This window comes from Barbus barbus (assembly GCF_936440315.1).
Source record: "Barbus barbus genome assembly, chromosome: 45".
NCBI lineage: Eukaryota > Metazoa > Chordata > Actinopteri > Cypriniformes > Cyprinidae > Barbus > Barbus barbus.
The window spans coordinates 23,594,938-23,609,505 of record NC_136723.1 but is presented as its reverse complement, the minus strand read 5'-3'; the positions used below and the strand labels follow the sequence as shown (position 1 = coordinate 23,609,505).

General features: G+C 38.0%; 1 protein-coding gene across 2 annotated transcripts in view; it reads left to right on the top strand.

Annotated features, from left to right (window-relative positions):
• LOC306863923 (unconventional myosin-XVIIIb-like) overlaps nt 1–14,568 on the top strand; it is a 49,973-nt gene that overhangs the window by 3,042 nt on the left and 32,363 nt on the right. For both annotated transcript variants that reach the window (XM_079407522.1, XM_079407523.1), the window contains exons 2-17: nt 4,440–4,592; nt 5,971–6,393; nt 6,553–6,613; nt 7,375–7,487; nt 8,182–8,349; nt 8,795–9,002; nt 9,310–9,452; nt 10,387–10,487; nt 10,857–10,920; nt 11,493–11,637; nt 11,732–11,902; nt 12,619–12,709; nt 12,783–12,975; nt 13,685–13,765; nt 13,853–13,973; nt 14,060–14,207. In XM_079407522.1, coding sequence (XP_079263648.1) covers nt 6,046–6,393; nt 6,553–6,613; nt 7,375–7,487; nt 8,182–8,349; nt 8,795–9,002; nt 9,310–9,452; nt 10,387–10,487; nt 10,857–10,920; nt 11,493–11,637; nt 11,732–11,902; nt 12,619–12,709; nt 12,783–12,975; nt 13,685–13,765; nt 13,853–13,973; nt 14,060–14,207 — 2,156 coding nt within the window. In that variant the 5' untranslated portion in view covers nt 4,440–4,592; nt 5,971–6,045. The remainder of the gene's footprint in view (nt 1–4,439; nt 4,593–5,970; nt 6,394–6,552; nt 6,614–7,374; nt 7,488–8,181; nt 8,350–8,794; nt 9,003–9,309; nt 9,453–10,386; nt 10,488–10,856; nt 10,921–11,492; nt 11,638–11,731; nt 11,903–12,618; nt 12,710–12,782; nt 12,976–13,684; nt 13,766–13,852; nt 13,974–14,059; nt 14,208–14,568) is intronic.

The window sequence follows — 14,568 nt, the reverse complement described above, 5'->3', positions numbered from 1 at the left end:
CAGGACGGCTGCAGGCTTGGAGCTCAACTCAACTAACCCGACTGCTGCTTGACTCGCTGTTTATTAACCAGCACCAGTTCACCGATTAATCACTGTTCTTTCTGAGATGCTTGTAGCCTGGCCTCAGTCTCACACACAACACACACTGACTTTAACTTGAATATGAAAGTCAAAAGACTGCCTGTGTCTCTTTAAGTCTCTGTAATATCGGTCACATTGGCAGTGCCATCCAGCGGATTAGACATGCAAGTTCAGCTTCTGTAAAAGAGGAAAGACTGAAATCTGCACTTGTCAGTATTACATTTTAACTATATCGTCAAATCTAACTGCAGTAGTATGAAATGTTGCTTATCTTGTAACACAGGGTAAATAAAACACATGAAGTTCCTGAGATTACCTGCAAAGATAGCGGCCCTGAAAACAATCAATTAGCAATTCATTAACTAATGAATGCCATCATGGTTGTTTGCTAGCATTATCTTCATTTTCATTTGGTAGCTGGTAGTTTTGTTTGGACCAAGTATATGTAGAATGTGTGCTAGATGCATTGTAAAAATGTTTAAAAATATTTTTCAAATGTAAAATATGGTTTCATTTTAAACCTTCAAGTGGAAAAATATATTATAAAAAGTCATTAATGTGTGAAGAAAAAGTCTTTACAATCATAAAATACATTTTGGGTAAATGCAAACTAACTTTTTAAAATATATTTTGAACAATATAAATATAACAATATCAATATATATGTGCACATATATATATATATATGTATATGTATATGTAACATATTGTGTGTGTATATGTATATGTATATATATATATATATATATATATATATATATATATATATATATATATATATATATATATATTTTTTACACACATTTTTATATATATATACAGTGGTGTGAAAAAGTGTTGGCCCCCATCCTGATTTTTTTATTTTTTTTGCATGTTTGTCACACTTTAATGTTTCAGATCAAACAAATTTAAATATTAATCAAAGATAAAAAGTAAACACAACATGCAGCTTTTGAATTAAGCTTTTTTATTATGAAGGGAAAACAAAATCCAAACCCACATGGCCCTGTGTGAAAAAGTGCTTGCCCCTAAACCTAATAACTGGTTGGGCCACCCTTAGCAGCAACAACTGCAATCGAGCGTTTGTGATAACTTGCAATGAGTCTGTTACAGCGCTGTGGAGGAACTTTGGCCCACTCATCTTGGCAGAATTGTTGTAATTCAGCTACATTAGAGGGTTTGAGCATGAACCACCTTTTTAAGGTCATGCCACAGCATCTCAATAGGATTCAGGTCAGGACTTTGACTAGGCCACTCCAAAGTCTTCATTTGGTTTTTCTTCAGCCATTCAGAGGTGGATTTGCTGGTGTGTTTTGGATCATTGTCCTGCTGCAGAACCCAAGTTCTCTTCAGCTTGAGGTCAGAACAGATGGCCGGACATTGTCTTTCAGGAGTTTTTGGTAGACAGCTGAATTCATGGTTCATTTATCACAGCAAGTCTTCCAGGTCCTGAAGCAGCAAAACAGCCCCAGACCATCACACTACCACCACCATATTTTACTGTAGCTATGATGTTATTTTTCTGAAATGCTGTTTCTCTTTTACGCCAGATGTAATGGGGCACACACCTTCCAAAAAGTTAAACTTTTGTCTCGTCAGTCCACAGAGTATTTTCCCAAAAGTCTTGGGGATCATCAAGATGTTTTCTGGCAAAACTGAGACGAGCCTTTATGTTCTTTTTGCTCAGCAGCGGTTTTCGTCTTGGATCTCTGCCATGCAGGCCATTTTTGCCCAGTCTCTTTCTTATGGTGGAGTCATGAACACTGACCTTAACTGAGGCAAGTGAGGCCTGCAGTTCTTTAGATGTTGTTGTGGGGTCTTTTGTGACCTCTTGGATGAGTCGTCATTGCGCTCTTGGGGTAATTTTGGTCAGCTTTTTCACACAGGGCCATGTGGGTTTGGATTTTGTTTTCCCTTCATAAAAAAATCCCTTCATTCAAACACTGCATGTTGTGTTTACTTGTGATATCTTTGATTAATATTAAAATTTATTTGATGATCTGAAACATTAAAGTGTGACAAACATGCAATAAAATAAAAATCAGGAAGGGGGCCAACACTTTTTCACACCACTGTATATAATATATATATATTGGTGTGATGGAAAAAAAAATGAAGATACATTTTTCTCATGTTATTTGTGTTGGGTTTTTTTCTACATTTTTGCTGTGTCACACCGTAGGACACTTTTATTTTTTGTCAACTACCCATATATATGTAAAAACATTTTTAGTTTTTGCTGTGTGGGACAGGTGTCTGTTTGACTGCATGAATTTCATTGTTTACAATATGTGTACCTCTCGCCAAATGTGTCCAACACCAAATAATTCATTAATATTTGATATCACAATTTTAAGCAGGCTTTAATTCTCTCAGTGTGACCCGTGTTGCTGCTCGATGTCTCTCTGTGGCGCTCCACCGCTTGTGCTTTAGCATGACAGGAGTCTTAGCATGGCTGCGTTATTCTGTAAATCAAGGGTTTTAGCTCGACTTGAATCTGTCGTGGGGTCTTTATTATCCTAAACTAAGCCGAATAAATGACTTTTCCAATTGTTTCCAGCAACCATACACACACACAACTATATGTGACCCTGGACCACAAAACCAGTCGTAAGGGTAATTTTTTTAAAAACTGAGATTTATACATCATCTGAAAGCTGAATAAATAAGCTTTCCATTGATGTATGGTTTGTTAGGACAGTATTTGAAATACAACTATTTGAAAATCTGGGGGCTGTTTCATAAAACAAGTTTACCAAATAAGCCAGGTTTATTTCAGTTAGTCTGACTTGTTGTCAATTGATTTGCTTCAAAATAAGTCAGACTAACTGAACTAAACCTGGCTTATTTGGTAAACTTGTTTTATGAAACAGCCCCCTGGAATCTGAGGGTGCAAAAAATCTAAATATTGAGGAAATCACCTTTAAAGTTGTCCAAATGAAGTCCTTAGCAATGCATATTACTAATCAAATATTACGTTTTGAGATTTTAATGTTAGGAAATTTTCATGGAACATGATCTACTTAATATCCTAATGATTTTTTGGCATAAAACGTATAATTTTGACCCATACAATGTATTGTTGGCTATTGCTACAAATATACCCGTGCTGCTTCGTGGTCCAGGGTCATATATAACAGCATACAAGCTTCAGAGGCAGTTTAAGCTAGCTGGTATTGCAGACTGAATGCTCTCCGCTGGCTAGCGGTCATGAAGAGCAGTTATTGTAGACTGTATCTAGAGTTTCATCTCTGCTGGCCTGCTGAAGGACGTCTACTGCCCTCAGCTCACGTGTTTAATATCACTGCAAGTGCTGCTAATAGAGTGGCAAGGGCATCAGTGGAAACTTTCAGCACATACATGGGACGCTTACTAAAAATATTGTCGTTAGAGTTCACCCTCATATACATTTACCATGGTTTTAATATGGTACAACTAGCTGTAGTAACATTAGTGTTTTGGTAGAAGGTACATGGAAAATAGTCATGCTAATATTAGGAAAGTACGGTTATAATTTCGCAATTTGTAGTAGCCTGCAGTTGCTAAATGTTTAAGCAAATACTGTTTTTTTAAATATTATGTTCATTTTTACCTGTGGTCATATGGTCATACTACAAATATCCTTTTAATGTTTACTGTGCATGAACTATGGTAAATTGGAAATTAGGGATGTATGTACTGTAGCTTGTTAGCATACATAAGCTAACAAGCTAAATATCAAGCTTTAGTAAGTTATTGTGCTGGATGAGGGACGTTTTTGATCGTTTCCAAAACAAAAATGGTAATGCATTGCCATGTTTGCTTGCACGTTTCTTAACACCACGGTATATGAATATGTTAATCATCTTTACCAAAGTATTTAAAGTATTATTAATGTATATAGTATATATTAATATAGTATAAATGTAAACATTTGTTTTCCAGATTTAAAAAAAACATAAAGCATCCTTAAAACACTATACATTTACTTGTGTAAACTGTTGTTTTTGTTGCATATATAAAATAAAATAAAATAAAATAGGAAACATAAGTAAACTTATCTAAATTAAATTTATATAGGTATATATCAACTATATTATACATGTATATGCAAAATGTGCTTTTTTTGTACATTTAAGGAAATATAAGTTTTATTTTTGTAATTTTGTTTTATTTATTTTTGTTTTGTTTTCCAGATACAGTAAAACAAAAACATTCTTAAAACAATACTTGTGTAAAATGTTATGACAAAATAGTAATAATAAAATGCAAGTCTGCTGTGGGAATGTTGTTGCCTTCTACGCATTTTTCGTGTGATTGTTTCAGTTGTTTGTATGGAGTTCATGACTGGAGTTCCTGTATTCCTCATCTGTGAACAGATCAAGGAGGAGAAGAAGCCTCCTCCAGCCGACGCCGCTGCACAGCCTCCTCCTCCTCTCTCCGCCGTCCCGGGAGGATTCCTCAAACAGCTGGTGAGAGAGACCGAGAAAGAGACACGCCACAAAGAGCCAGAGCTCAAGGAGGAGAAGACGGTGAGATCTCACTTCACTGGGTGGGATTCTGCTGGGAAAACCTGGTCAAGTGGGTTATTTATCACTGAAGTAGGTGGATCCATGGTGGTCTTCCAACCAACTTGAGGCCAGACAAAATATTCTTCAGAATAACATTTGTAACTGCTATCTAACTTTAAGAATATTTTTGTACTCCCAAAAACATTACTTAAGAATGTTCAAAAGACAAAACTTTGGAACAATTTAAATTCCGGAAATCCTCTTAGAATGTCTGAATTCTGAAAAGCTGAGTTAAATAACCTCCAACTTGTCTTAAATCCCCAAAGGTAAGATGTTTAGTACATTTATTATTTTAAATTATTAAGCAATACAAGACAACATGTACTGAAATACATGAATATATTTATGAATATATTTATCTTAAGAATTGTCTGAACTATAAAGACGCTCTTAAGAAAATATTTGTAAACTGAAGAATGTTGCTATACAAACGTCTTAAGAAAAATAAGATGTTTTTAAAATATTAGCAAATTTCAGTAATTACACTTAAGAACATTTTTACAAACTTAGAATATTTTTCATGGAATTCACTTAGAAATTCTTAGTATTCATCTTAAGAAATGTCTTAACTTCTTAAGAATAAACGATGTTCTTAAAAAATATTTTTAAAACATAAAAAACATTTCAAGAATTGCAAGAATTTGAATTGTTAGAATTAGTATTAAGAAATGTCTTACCCTTTTCCTTAGGGAAAAAATATATATATTTAGGAACTTGAGAATTTAAATACCATTGTCACAAAATTATTTTATCTTAAGAAACGTCTTAATGTTCGGAAAATATTAGCAACGTTTTCAAAAATTACACTTATGAGCCTTCTTATGAACTTAGAATTTGTTGTTTTACGAACTTCTTAGAATCTTAAGAAAAGTCTTTTTTTTTTAAATAGTAGCGAATTTCAAATTATTATACTAAGTATTCTTACGAAGTTAGAATATTTGCACATTTTTCAAGAATTACACGTAGGAAGAAATGTCAACTTAAGAAAAAAATAAGTTAAAATAGTAGCGAAAATGTTTAAAAAAAATTACACTTAGAAACATTCTTACGAACTTGGAATGTATCTTAGGAAATGCCTTGGCTTCTGTATTAAGAAAATATTTGCAAACTTTTCAATTATTGCAGTTGGGAACATTCTTACGAATCTCTTAGAATCTTAAGAAATGTCTCAACTTCTTTCCTAAGACGTTTCTTTCAAAGAATTGATGCCGCTGACAGTTATCATTTATGAACTCCCCATTATGAGCTGGTTTTAGTTGGCTTTACCAGCAGGTAAGGGCTTGTTTTGATGTGAAGATGACTTACATTAAGCTCCTTGTGTTTTTAACACCCCTCACAGCCCAGGAAACTCAGCGACAACCTGGTCCAGAACTTCTTACTTCCCGACCAAACTCCACCGATACTGGAGGCGGAGATGGCGCTTCGAGCGGAGCAGCTAGTGAACGGGGAACGCAGCCGCTACACCATACTGACAGAGACAAAAACATCCTCTCCCAGGAGGATAATGTCACCTGACCCAAAAAATAAAAAAAACGTCTCAAAGTCCACCACTCCAGAGGTCAGCCGGCAGGAGCAGACGCCCAGCTCCAGGACAGAGACAGCGAAATCTCCAGCACCACCAACAGAAAAAGAAGTGAAGAAAGAAGAAGTAAAGGAGCAACAGGAAGTTAAACCCCTGAAACAGGAAGTGAAAGAGCCGAGGCAAGAGCCTGAGGGTCAGATCACTGTAACCCCCATAAGAGAGACGCCCAAGGTGCCAGTGGTAGGTAGAACATCACAAATACACCAAACACTTCCCCGATGGTTTACATGTCTCCAGTACCTTCACCATCACCAAAAGAGATTGTTTTCGTCAAATTTTAGTTAACAATACCAACACTGGATGATAGAAAGCTGTTTCTCTTTCTCTTTGTCTCTGCAGAGAGATGTCTGGTATGAAGCTGGCAAAGTGTGGTACGCTCACAAAGACGGTTATACACTCGGTTAGTCACCTCTTACACCTGTGTTTCACCTGTGGTTAAGTGTCCACATGACATTTAAAAGAACAAAATCTGTTGTTAATGACACATTGTTTGATTTGTTTTAGTAGTTGTTTTGGTTTATCATTCCTGAATTTTACTAAGTCATGTCTGAACACTAGACCAGCTCTCCTGTGGTGTTGAGTTACAGGTTATTATTATTAGCGTGTTGTTTTAGAGGATGCTATCTTTACATGTGGCCTTATTATTATTTTTGGTACTATCCCAGAAGTCACTGTTTTCATACTATGTAAAAGCAGCCGCATTTTAACTTCATATTGCTTAAAATATATCTCTTCTGGTGTAAGATTCTCTTTGAAGTAAGTAAGATCTTTAAAAGATCGTAAAGAGCTCAGAGGCTAATCTTTTTGCTGATCGGATCTATGGTGCCGTTAGCTATTGCGTTGCTTCAGTTTAGTGATGAATGGGTTTAGTGTTCTTATCTTATCAGGCTCATAGCCTTGCTAAATCTACGCGCCGAGGCTGCCATGTTACAAGATTCAAAGATTACTGCATAAAACACACAGCACTGCATGAACCAAAATCTGTCAGGCTCTAAAAAGAACAAAAGCACCATTAAAATAGTTCATCTGAGTTATTGCACCAAGTTTGATTTGGCCAAAGCCACTGGTTTTCAGATGTCTCAACCTTGTACACAAAATATTGGATTTACATTGAATTTTACAGTGACCTTTGACCTGCCTGGCCTCTCTAATTTGTCTCAGCCACTCAGCTAAAGCCGGACGAAGGCACACCGGAGCTCCCTGACGGCAGGGTGAGGGTTCGACTGGACTCTGATGGATCCATCCATGACGTTTCCCAGTATGAGATTGAAAAGGTGAACTATTCAATGCTATTAACTAGGGGTGTAACGGTACACAAACATGATGCTTCGGTACGTACCTCAGTTTGGGCATAATGGTTCAATACGGGGAAAAACATCAAATTACTTCTTTTCCATTTTAATCAAACAGTGGTTTACTGAACAAATGAATGCTCTCTTTAAATTAAAGAGATTTTTTATTTCTTTAGTGAACTCACGAGCTGTTGACACTGAATGACTTTCCTGAGGTAAATGTAATGAAGCTGTTTTATTGATGTTTTTCTGCTGTTGAAACACTAAATGAGCGATCACTTGAGACATGATACATTTCAGTTAGTTGAAGAGTTTCTTTAAACATACCTTCTGATGTTCATTCATGTTTATTTCATGTTCTAATGCAAGGGATAATTGTTCACCTGCGCTGCCGCTTGAACTGAGGCACCAATACAGCGATCTCTCGTGCCACATCAGAGAGCATCAATACGACATTTTTCGTTTGAGTTTCATAATAAAATGCACAGAATCTGAAAGATGAGACTTTGTTTCTTATCAAAAGTAACAATATCTAAAACTAGGAGTTTCAAATTAAGCTCGGCACGCGCAGTGGTTGTTCGGTACCCATGTATTCGTTGTGTATAGTTACTCACTCACTTTTAAATCATCCTGATGTATGTGACCAGTGTTGACTTATCTTGATGGCTGTGTTCAGCTGAACCCACCTGAGCTGGACCTGTGTGAGGACTTGAGTGACCTCGTGAGCGTGAACGAGTCGAGCGTCCTTCACACTCTGACCAGTCGAACTAAAGCACATCTACCCTTGACTCACGCTGGGCCCAATCTACTGGCTCTGTGGCCTCCGCTGTCCTCGCCAGGCAAGGTAAGAGCAGTGTATTTACAAAACCATCAATGAGACCATGATGACTATGATCACACATGTAGTTAGTTACATACAGCACATTAGTTGTAAATGTATAGACTAAATTAGCTTGCCTATAAAAATAGTACCATAGTATTTCTTTTCTTTTTTTTTCCAGTTTTGCAATATTTAGAACTGAATTGAGAATGCCTTTTAAAATTCAGTTAAGTTGCTGAATTTCTGTCAAGGTATTTGTACATTCAGGTATTTTTACCAGTCATTGTACATAAAGTATGAAATATATTGTGCATTATTAAATAAAATATATAGGTTATATTATATCATGTATTTATTAATATCAGTAGCAGGCTATTGTTATATATACATTTATTTTCTTTACTTTTTAAAAAATTAAGGTGTTACATGCAGAACATGATTTAGCTTATTTAAATGTGTTCTGATTCAGGGGCTTCGGAGCAGACGCTGGGAGTCCTGGGAAGCTCCTGGCCCTCTGCAGGCTCTGGTGAGGAGGGTGTACGTGTCTATGGTGGGTCAGCGGAGGGACCAGACGCTGGTGGCTTTGGGCCGCAGTGGCACAGGGAAGACCACGTCCTGCCAGTCATTTTCCCAGGAGCTGCTTAAACAAGCGGGAACAGCAGGAGGAAGCCTTACCTGTAAGTGCATCCACTTCTGTGTTTGTAGCCCAAAGCTATAGAACGACAGAAAACAAAAGCCCATGAATTTGCACACCGGTTAAATTGACTCATTAGAGCCTCTGGTGGTTACAGGCTCCTATCCTGTATTTACAAGAGTGTCTTCCTCTCACAGTGTGACATGTTTCGCTCACTGAATCTGTGTGAATCTGCTTCTGCTGATGTTAAATGATAGGTGAAACGCTATAGCAACAGTTTAGAGGCTGTTTAGTGGTGTTTGTCCGTTGTCACAGATTGTGAGACATGATGTGTGTGTGTGTAACTGCAGTAGAGCGGCTCCAGGCGGTGTTTACAGTGCTGCGATCGTTCGGGTGTGTGAGCTCGTCTCACAGCGAGGCCTCGACTCGATTCGCTATGGTTCTCTCACTGGACTTCAACCACGCCGGCCTCGCTGCTGCCGCACATCTACAGGTGCTCCGATCTCTCTATCTACCCATCTACCCGTCTGTCTGTCTGTCTGTCTGTCTGTCTGTTTGTCTATCCGTCTGTCTGTCTGTCTGTCTGTCTGTCTGTCTACCCGTCTACCCGTCTGTCTGTCTGTCTGTTTGTCTATCCGTCTATCTGTCTGTCTGTCTGTCTGTCTGTCTGTCTATCTACCCATCTACCCGTCTACCCGTCTGTCTGTCTACCCGTCTGTCCGTCCGTCTGTCTGTCTGTCTGTCTACTCGTCTACCCGTCTGTCTGTCTGTCTGTCTGTTTGTCTATCCGTCTGTCTGTCTGTCTACCCGTCTACCCGTCTGTCTGTCTGTCTACCCGTCTGTCTGTCTGTCTGTTTGTCTATCCGTCTACACGTCTGTCTACCCGTCTGTCTGTCTGTCTGTCTACCCGTCTGTCTGTCTGTTTGTCTATCCGTCTACCCGTCTGTCTACCCGTCTGTCTGTCTGTCTGTCTACCCGTCTGTCTGTCTGTCTGTCTGTTTGTCTATCCGTCTACCCGTCTGTCTACCCGTCTGTCTGTCTACCCGTCTGTCTGTCTGTCTGTCTGTCTGTCTGTTTGTCTATCCGTCTACCCGTCTGTCTACCCGTCTGTCTGTCTGTCTATCCGTCCGTCTGTCTGTCTGTCTGTCTGTTTGTCTATTTGTCTATCCGTCTGTCTGTCTGTCTGTCTACCCGTCTGTCTGTCTGTCTGTCTGTCTGTCTGTCTGTCTGTTTGTCTATCCGTCTGTCTGTCTGTCTGTCTGTCGTTCTGTCTATCTGTCTGTCTGTCTGTCTTTCTGTCTGTTTATATATCTGTTCATCTGCCCTCTTGTCTGCCTGTCTTTCTTTTTGTCTTTGTTTATCTGTCTGTCTGTCCATCCATCTATCCATTTAGTCCATCTAACTAATATTTCCTCTCTGTGTTTCAGACCATGCTGCTGGAGAAATGGAGGGTATGTCAGAGGCCGGAGGGAGAGAGTAACTTCCTGGTTTTCTCCCAGATGCTCGCAGGCCTCAGCTCAGACACGAGGTCAGTTGGGTCCCTGGAGCTCTCTGCGGTCACACTCAGTAGCATTTGCTTCTTGTATTGTGAAGCCTCCTTCTGGTTTCCTGGCTTCTGTCCTCACAAGCCTGAGTGCAGCGTTATTTGATGCAAAGACAAAGTTACCCGTCATTAAACCCCAGATCATTCACTCTATTGTTAGGGTTTTGTTTTTGGATTTGGTTTCCCCTTAGAGGCACGCACAAGCTCTTCAGCGAATGTTGCTTTGGCAGAGCGCCTGCTCTTTTCATAGCTTTGCCTTAAAACAAAAGCTCCAGAGAGCTTAGGGGGCAGGATCTTGTCTGATGTCATTTCCTGGTTAAATTTGAGTGTAACTGTCTTGTTTTCTAATCACAGGACTGAACTGCAGCTGCACCAGTTAAAGGAACACAACTCATTTGGAATTTCATGCCCAACCAAGGTATGAACTGTTTAAAAATAGCAAAAACAAAAAAAGCGTGAGGGGAAAAAAGTAACTGTTAAACTAACACGATTAGTGCATATTTTTATTAGTATTATTAAATTTATGTTTTTAATTCAGTTAAAAATTATAATTATTTCTATTATGGCCCAACAATATATAAAAATTGGATCTACATTCAATTTTATCCACATACAGGCAGTATACTAACCTAAAGCGATATATACAATATAGCAACTCTCAACTTCTTAATTGTTTATATTGTTGCAAAATGTAAACTATATTATCGGCCAGCTCTAATCTGCTAAATGTGACTGAAGATATTAAGATATTAAAACCTTTAAAAATTTGTTTTGTGAAAAGCGCTATACAAATAATCTTTAATATTTAATAACTAAATAATGTATAATTAGTTTTTTGTTTTTGGCACTATTATTGATAGAACAGAAATGAGACAGACTGGACTTGAACCCGTGTTTCCTGAATGTGCACCAAGGCTCAAAGTGTCTTGCAGATGTGTGTTTTGACTTCAACTTTTCTTTAATATGTTTGAATAAAACACATTAAATCAGGTGGATGAAAAGCAGAGAGCTTCAGTGGGTTTTGGGAAGCTGCTGGCCGCCATGAACACTTTAGGATTCTCAGCGGATGAGCAGAAGGCCATTTGGCATGTTTTGGCAGGAATCTACCATCTCGGCGTCGCAGGAACATGCAAGGGTAAATCAGGACTAGACTTACAGCTGTATTTTGTCAAGCGAAAAATATTAGGTGAGACTTTACTCTCTGTTTTTCCGTTCTTCCACGGCTTCAGTGGGCCGTAAGCAGTTTATGAGTTTTGACAGCGCGCAGACGGCCAGCGCCATCCTGGGTTGTGAGGGAGAGGAGCTCCACACTGCCGTCTTCAAACACCACCTGAGGCAGTTACTGCAGAGAGCGACCGGAGGCGTCAGAGAGCGCCGCGCCGCAGAGGAACCAGAGGACGGTCAGAAATACACACTATACTCTGTCAAACCCAGCAGAATCTGAGAAGATCTCCGCTAAAGTGTGTAGAGAGGAACTAGAGATAATGTACTGGACACTTATTATATGGATATTTACCAAATGAATTAAATATTATTCTTATGAAATTTTTATTAAGCAGTTTAGCATCATTATAAAAAGATATTTGACCACAGAATGACCATCCAGGTGATCAATTAGAAAGCCACGTATTAAAACTTTATAACCAAGTTAGAACCAATAATGTTGCTTCTGTTTTATAATATAAAAAGTAATTGTATAAATGTATATGAATTATTCAATATGTAATCATAATTTACTTTCTAATTCTGGGATACACTACTATTAAAAAATTACTGCTGAATAAAAAAAATTATTCACTGCTGAATAAAAGTATTATTTTTTTCTTTCTTTTCTTTCCTTTTTTTAATCTTTCTTAGCCCAAACTTTCAAACCTTTAGTTGGTGATGTATCACCGTTTCCACAAAAATATAGAGAAACACATCTGTTTTCAACATTGATAATAATAAAAAATGTTTCTTGAGCAGCAAATTAGAATGATTTGTGAAGGATCGTGTGACACTGAAGACTGGAGTAGTGACTCTGTCTTATTCAAAAGCATAAGTTCGCAAAATCATACACAAGCTCCATTTAAGGATGTCCTAAAAGGAAAATATGTCAACTGTGTGTGTGTTTCAGGTCCGAGACTGAGTGCCGCTCAGTGTGTGGAAGGGATGGCGGCTGGTCTGTATGAGGAGCTCTTCACCTCTATTGTGTCTCTCATCAACAGGTAAACACACTGTTCGGTGACCGTTCTATCTCTCTAGAGTGATCTAGCAGTGTTTCTCTGGTTGTCTCTCCAGAGCGCTGCACTCTCAGCAGCTGACGCTGGCCTCTGTGATCGTGGTGGACACTCCGGGCCTGAGGAACCCCAGACACAGCGGTGACGACCGGGCCGCCGGCTTCTCTGAGCTCTGTCACAACTACTTACAGGAGCGACTGCTGGAGCATTACTTCAACCACACATTCACACACACACTGGAGAGATACACACAGGTACACACACCGTCCCCAACCACTACAGAGATACGTTAGATGGTCTAGTGTTTCGTCTCCAAAAATATTACATATTACACATATGAGCCTTGCTCATTTAATTTAAATTGAATTTCATTTTGTTTAAAAAGTAATATAAAAAATGATGTATAATACAAAACAATATTTTTATGAATATTTATAATTTCTGTATGTTTTACTGGCATTTTGTTATTTGGTCAATACAATCTAAAAATGTTATATCACAATCACAGACAATTATTGGATGTTTGTTGTTGACAACCACAAACAATTATTTTTAATATGAATATGAAAGTTGCTTAATTTAATTTAATAAAAAAAAATTATAATACAAAGTATCATTCCTACATATATATTTATAACTTCTATTTCTGTGTGTTATACTGCCATTTTTCTATTTGTTCAATAAACTAGATGTAAAAAGGCCATATATAATATAATATGTAAAATAATAATGCAATAAATTAATATATAAAATAACAATTAATATAACATTCATATGCATATTTATTTCTCTTTCATTTCTGCATGTTTTACTGTCATTTTGTTGTTTGGCCAATAAACTATCTAATTTTTTTTGGGGGTGTGTATTTTTTTGGCCTCTTTATTTGATACAATAATGGAGAGGTGACAAGTAATGCCATTTTTAATTTCGGATCATTATTAACTTTCTGAGTAATTTTCACAGGAGGGAGTAGCTGTTGATTTCACAGCCCCTGAGACGAGCCCGTCAGAGGCGGTGTGTGCTGTTGACCAGCCTGGACTGCAGGTATCCCTCACTGATCCTCAGCACGCTTCTTACACACGGCAGTCACACATGTAGATTTACAGCGTGTGTCTGTGTGTGTGTTCTCAGGTTCGAGGACCAGAAGGCGACTCTCGAGGTCTCCTGTGGGTTCTGGATGAAGAGATGGTCACTCCGGGATCCACCGAGAGCACGGTTCTGGAAAGAGTGTGTCAGTATTTCAGCGGCACAGGTACTCCAGCCTGATCCTGACCTGCTGCTTTCATGTTTTTTGAGATGTTTCCTCAGGTTTCATCTTTCTGCTTGCTTGCCTCTCAGTGCGCCAGTGTGAGCAGCCTCTACAGTGTGAGATCGCTCACCTGATGGGTTCAGATCCAGTCCGCTATGATCTCTCAGGCTGGTTCGGTCAGGTCCAGAGCAACCCGTCTGTCCTTAACGCCAGTTCCCTCCTGCAGAACTCCTCGATGTAAGAGACTGCAGATGATCACAGACTTTTGCATTGCTGTAGATGACCTCTAGTAGATTTTCCTCAGATAATATTCTGAATATTGACCTTTGCCAATTACATTTAAAATAAATTAAGGTATTTGAAAAGTAATTAATGATTTACTAATTATTAATATTGCCAAAATATTAATTATAATATTAAAATATTCATTAATCTCTCCAATTTTATATAAATAAAGGTGCCAAGAAAAGTAGCAAGTATGGTTATATCAAAAATGGTAGTAAAACTTAAGGAAATACATGTAGATGTTATAAATATGGGTGATGTTTTTATTTTTTATTTAATTTTTTTTTTTTTAATTTTTGTTTGTTTAATTTTG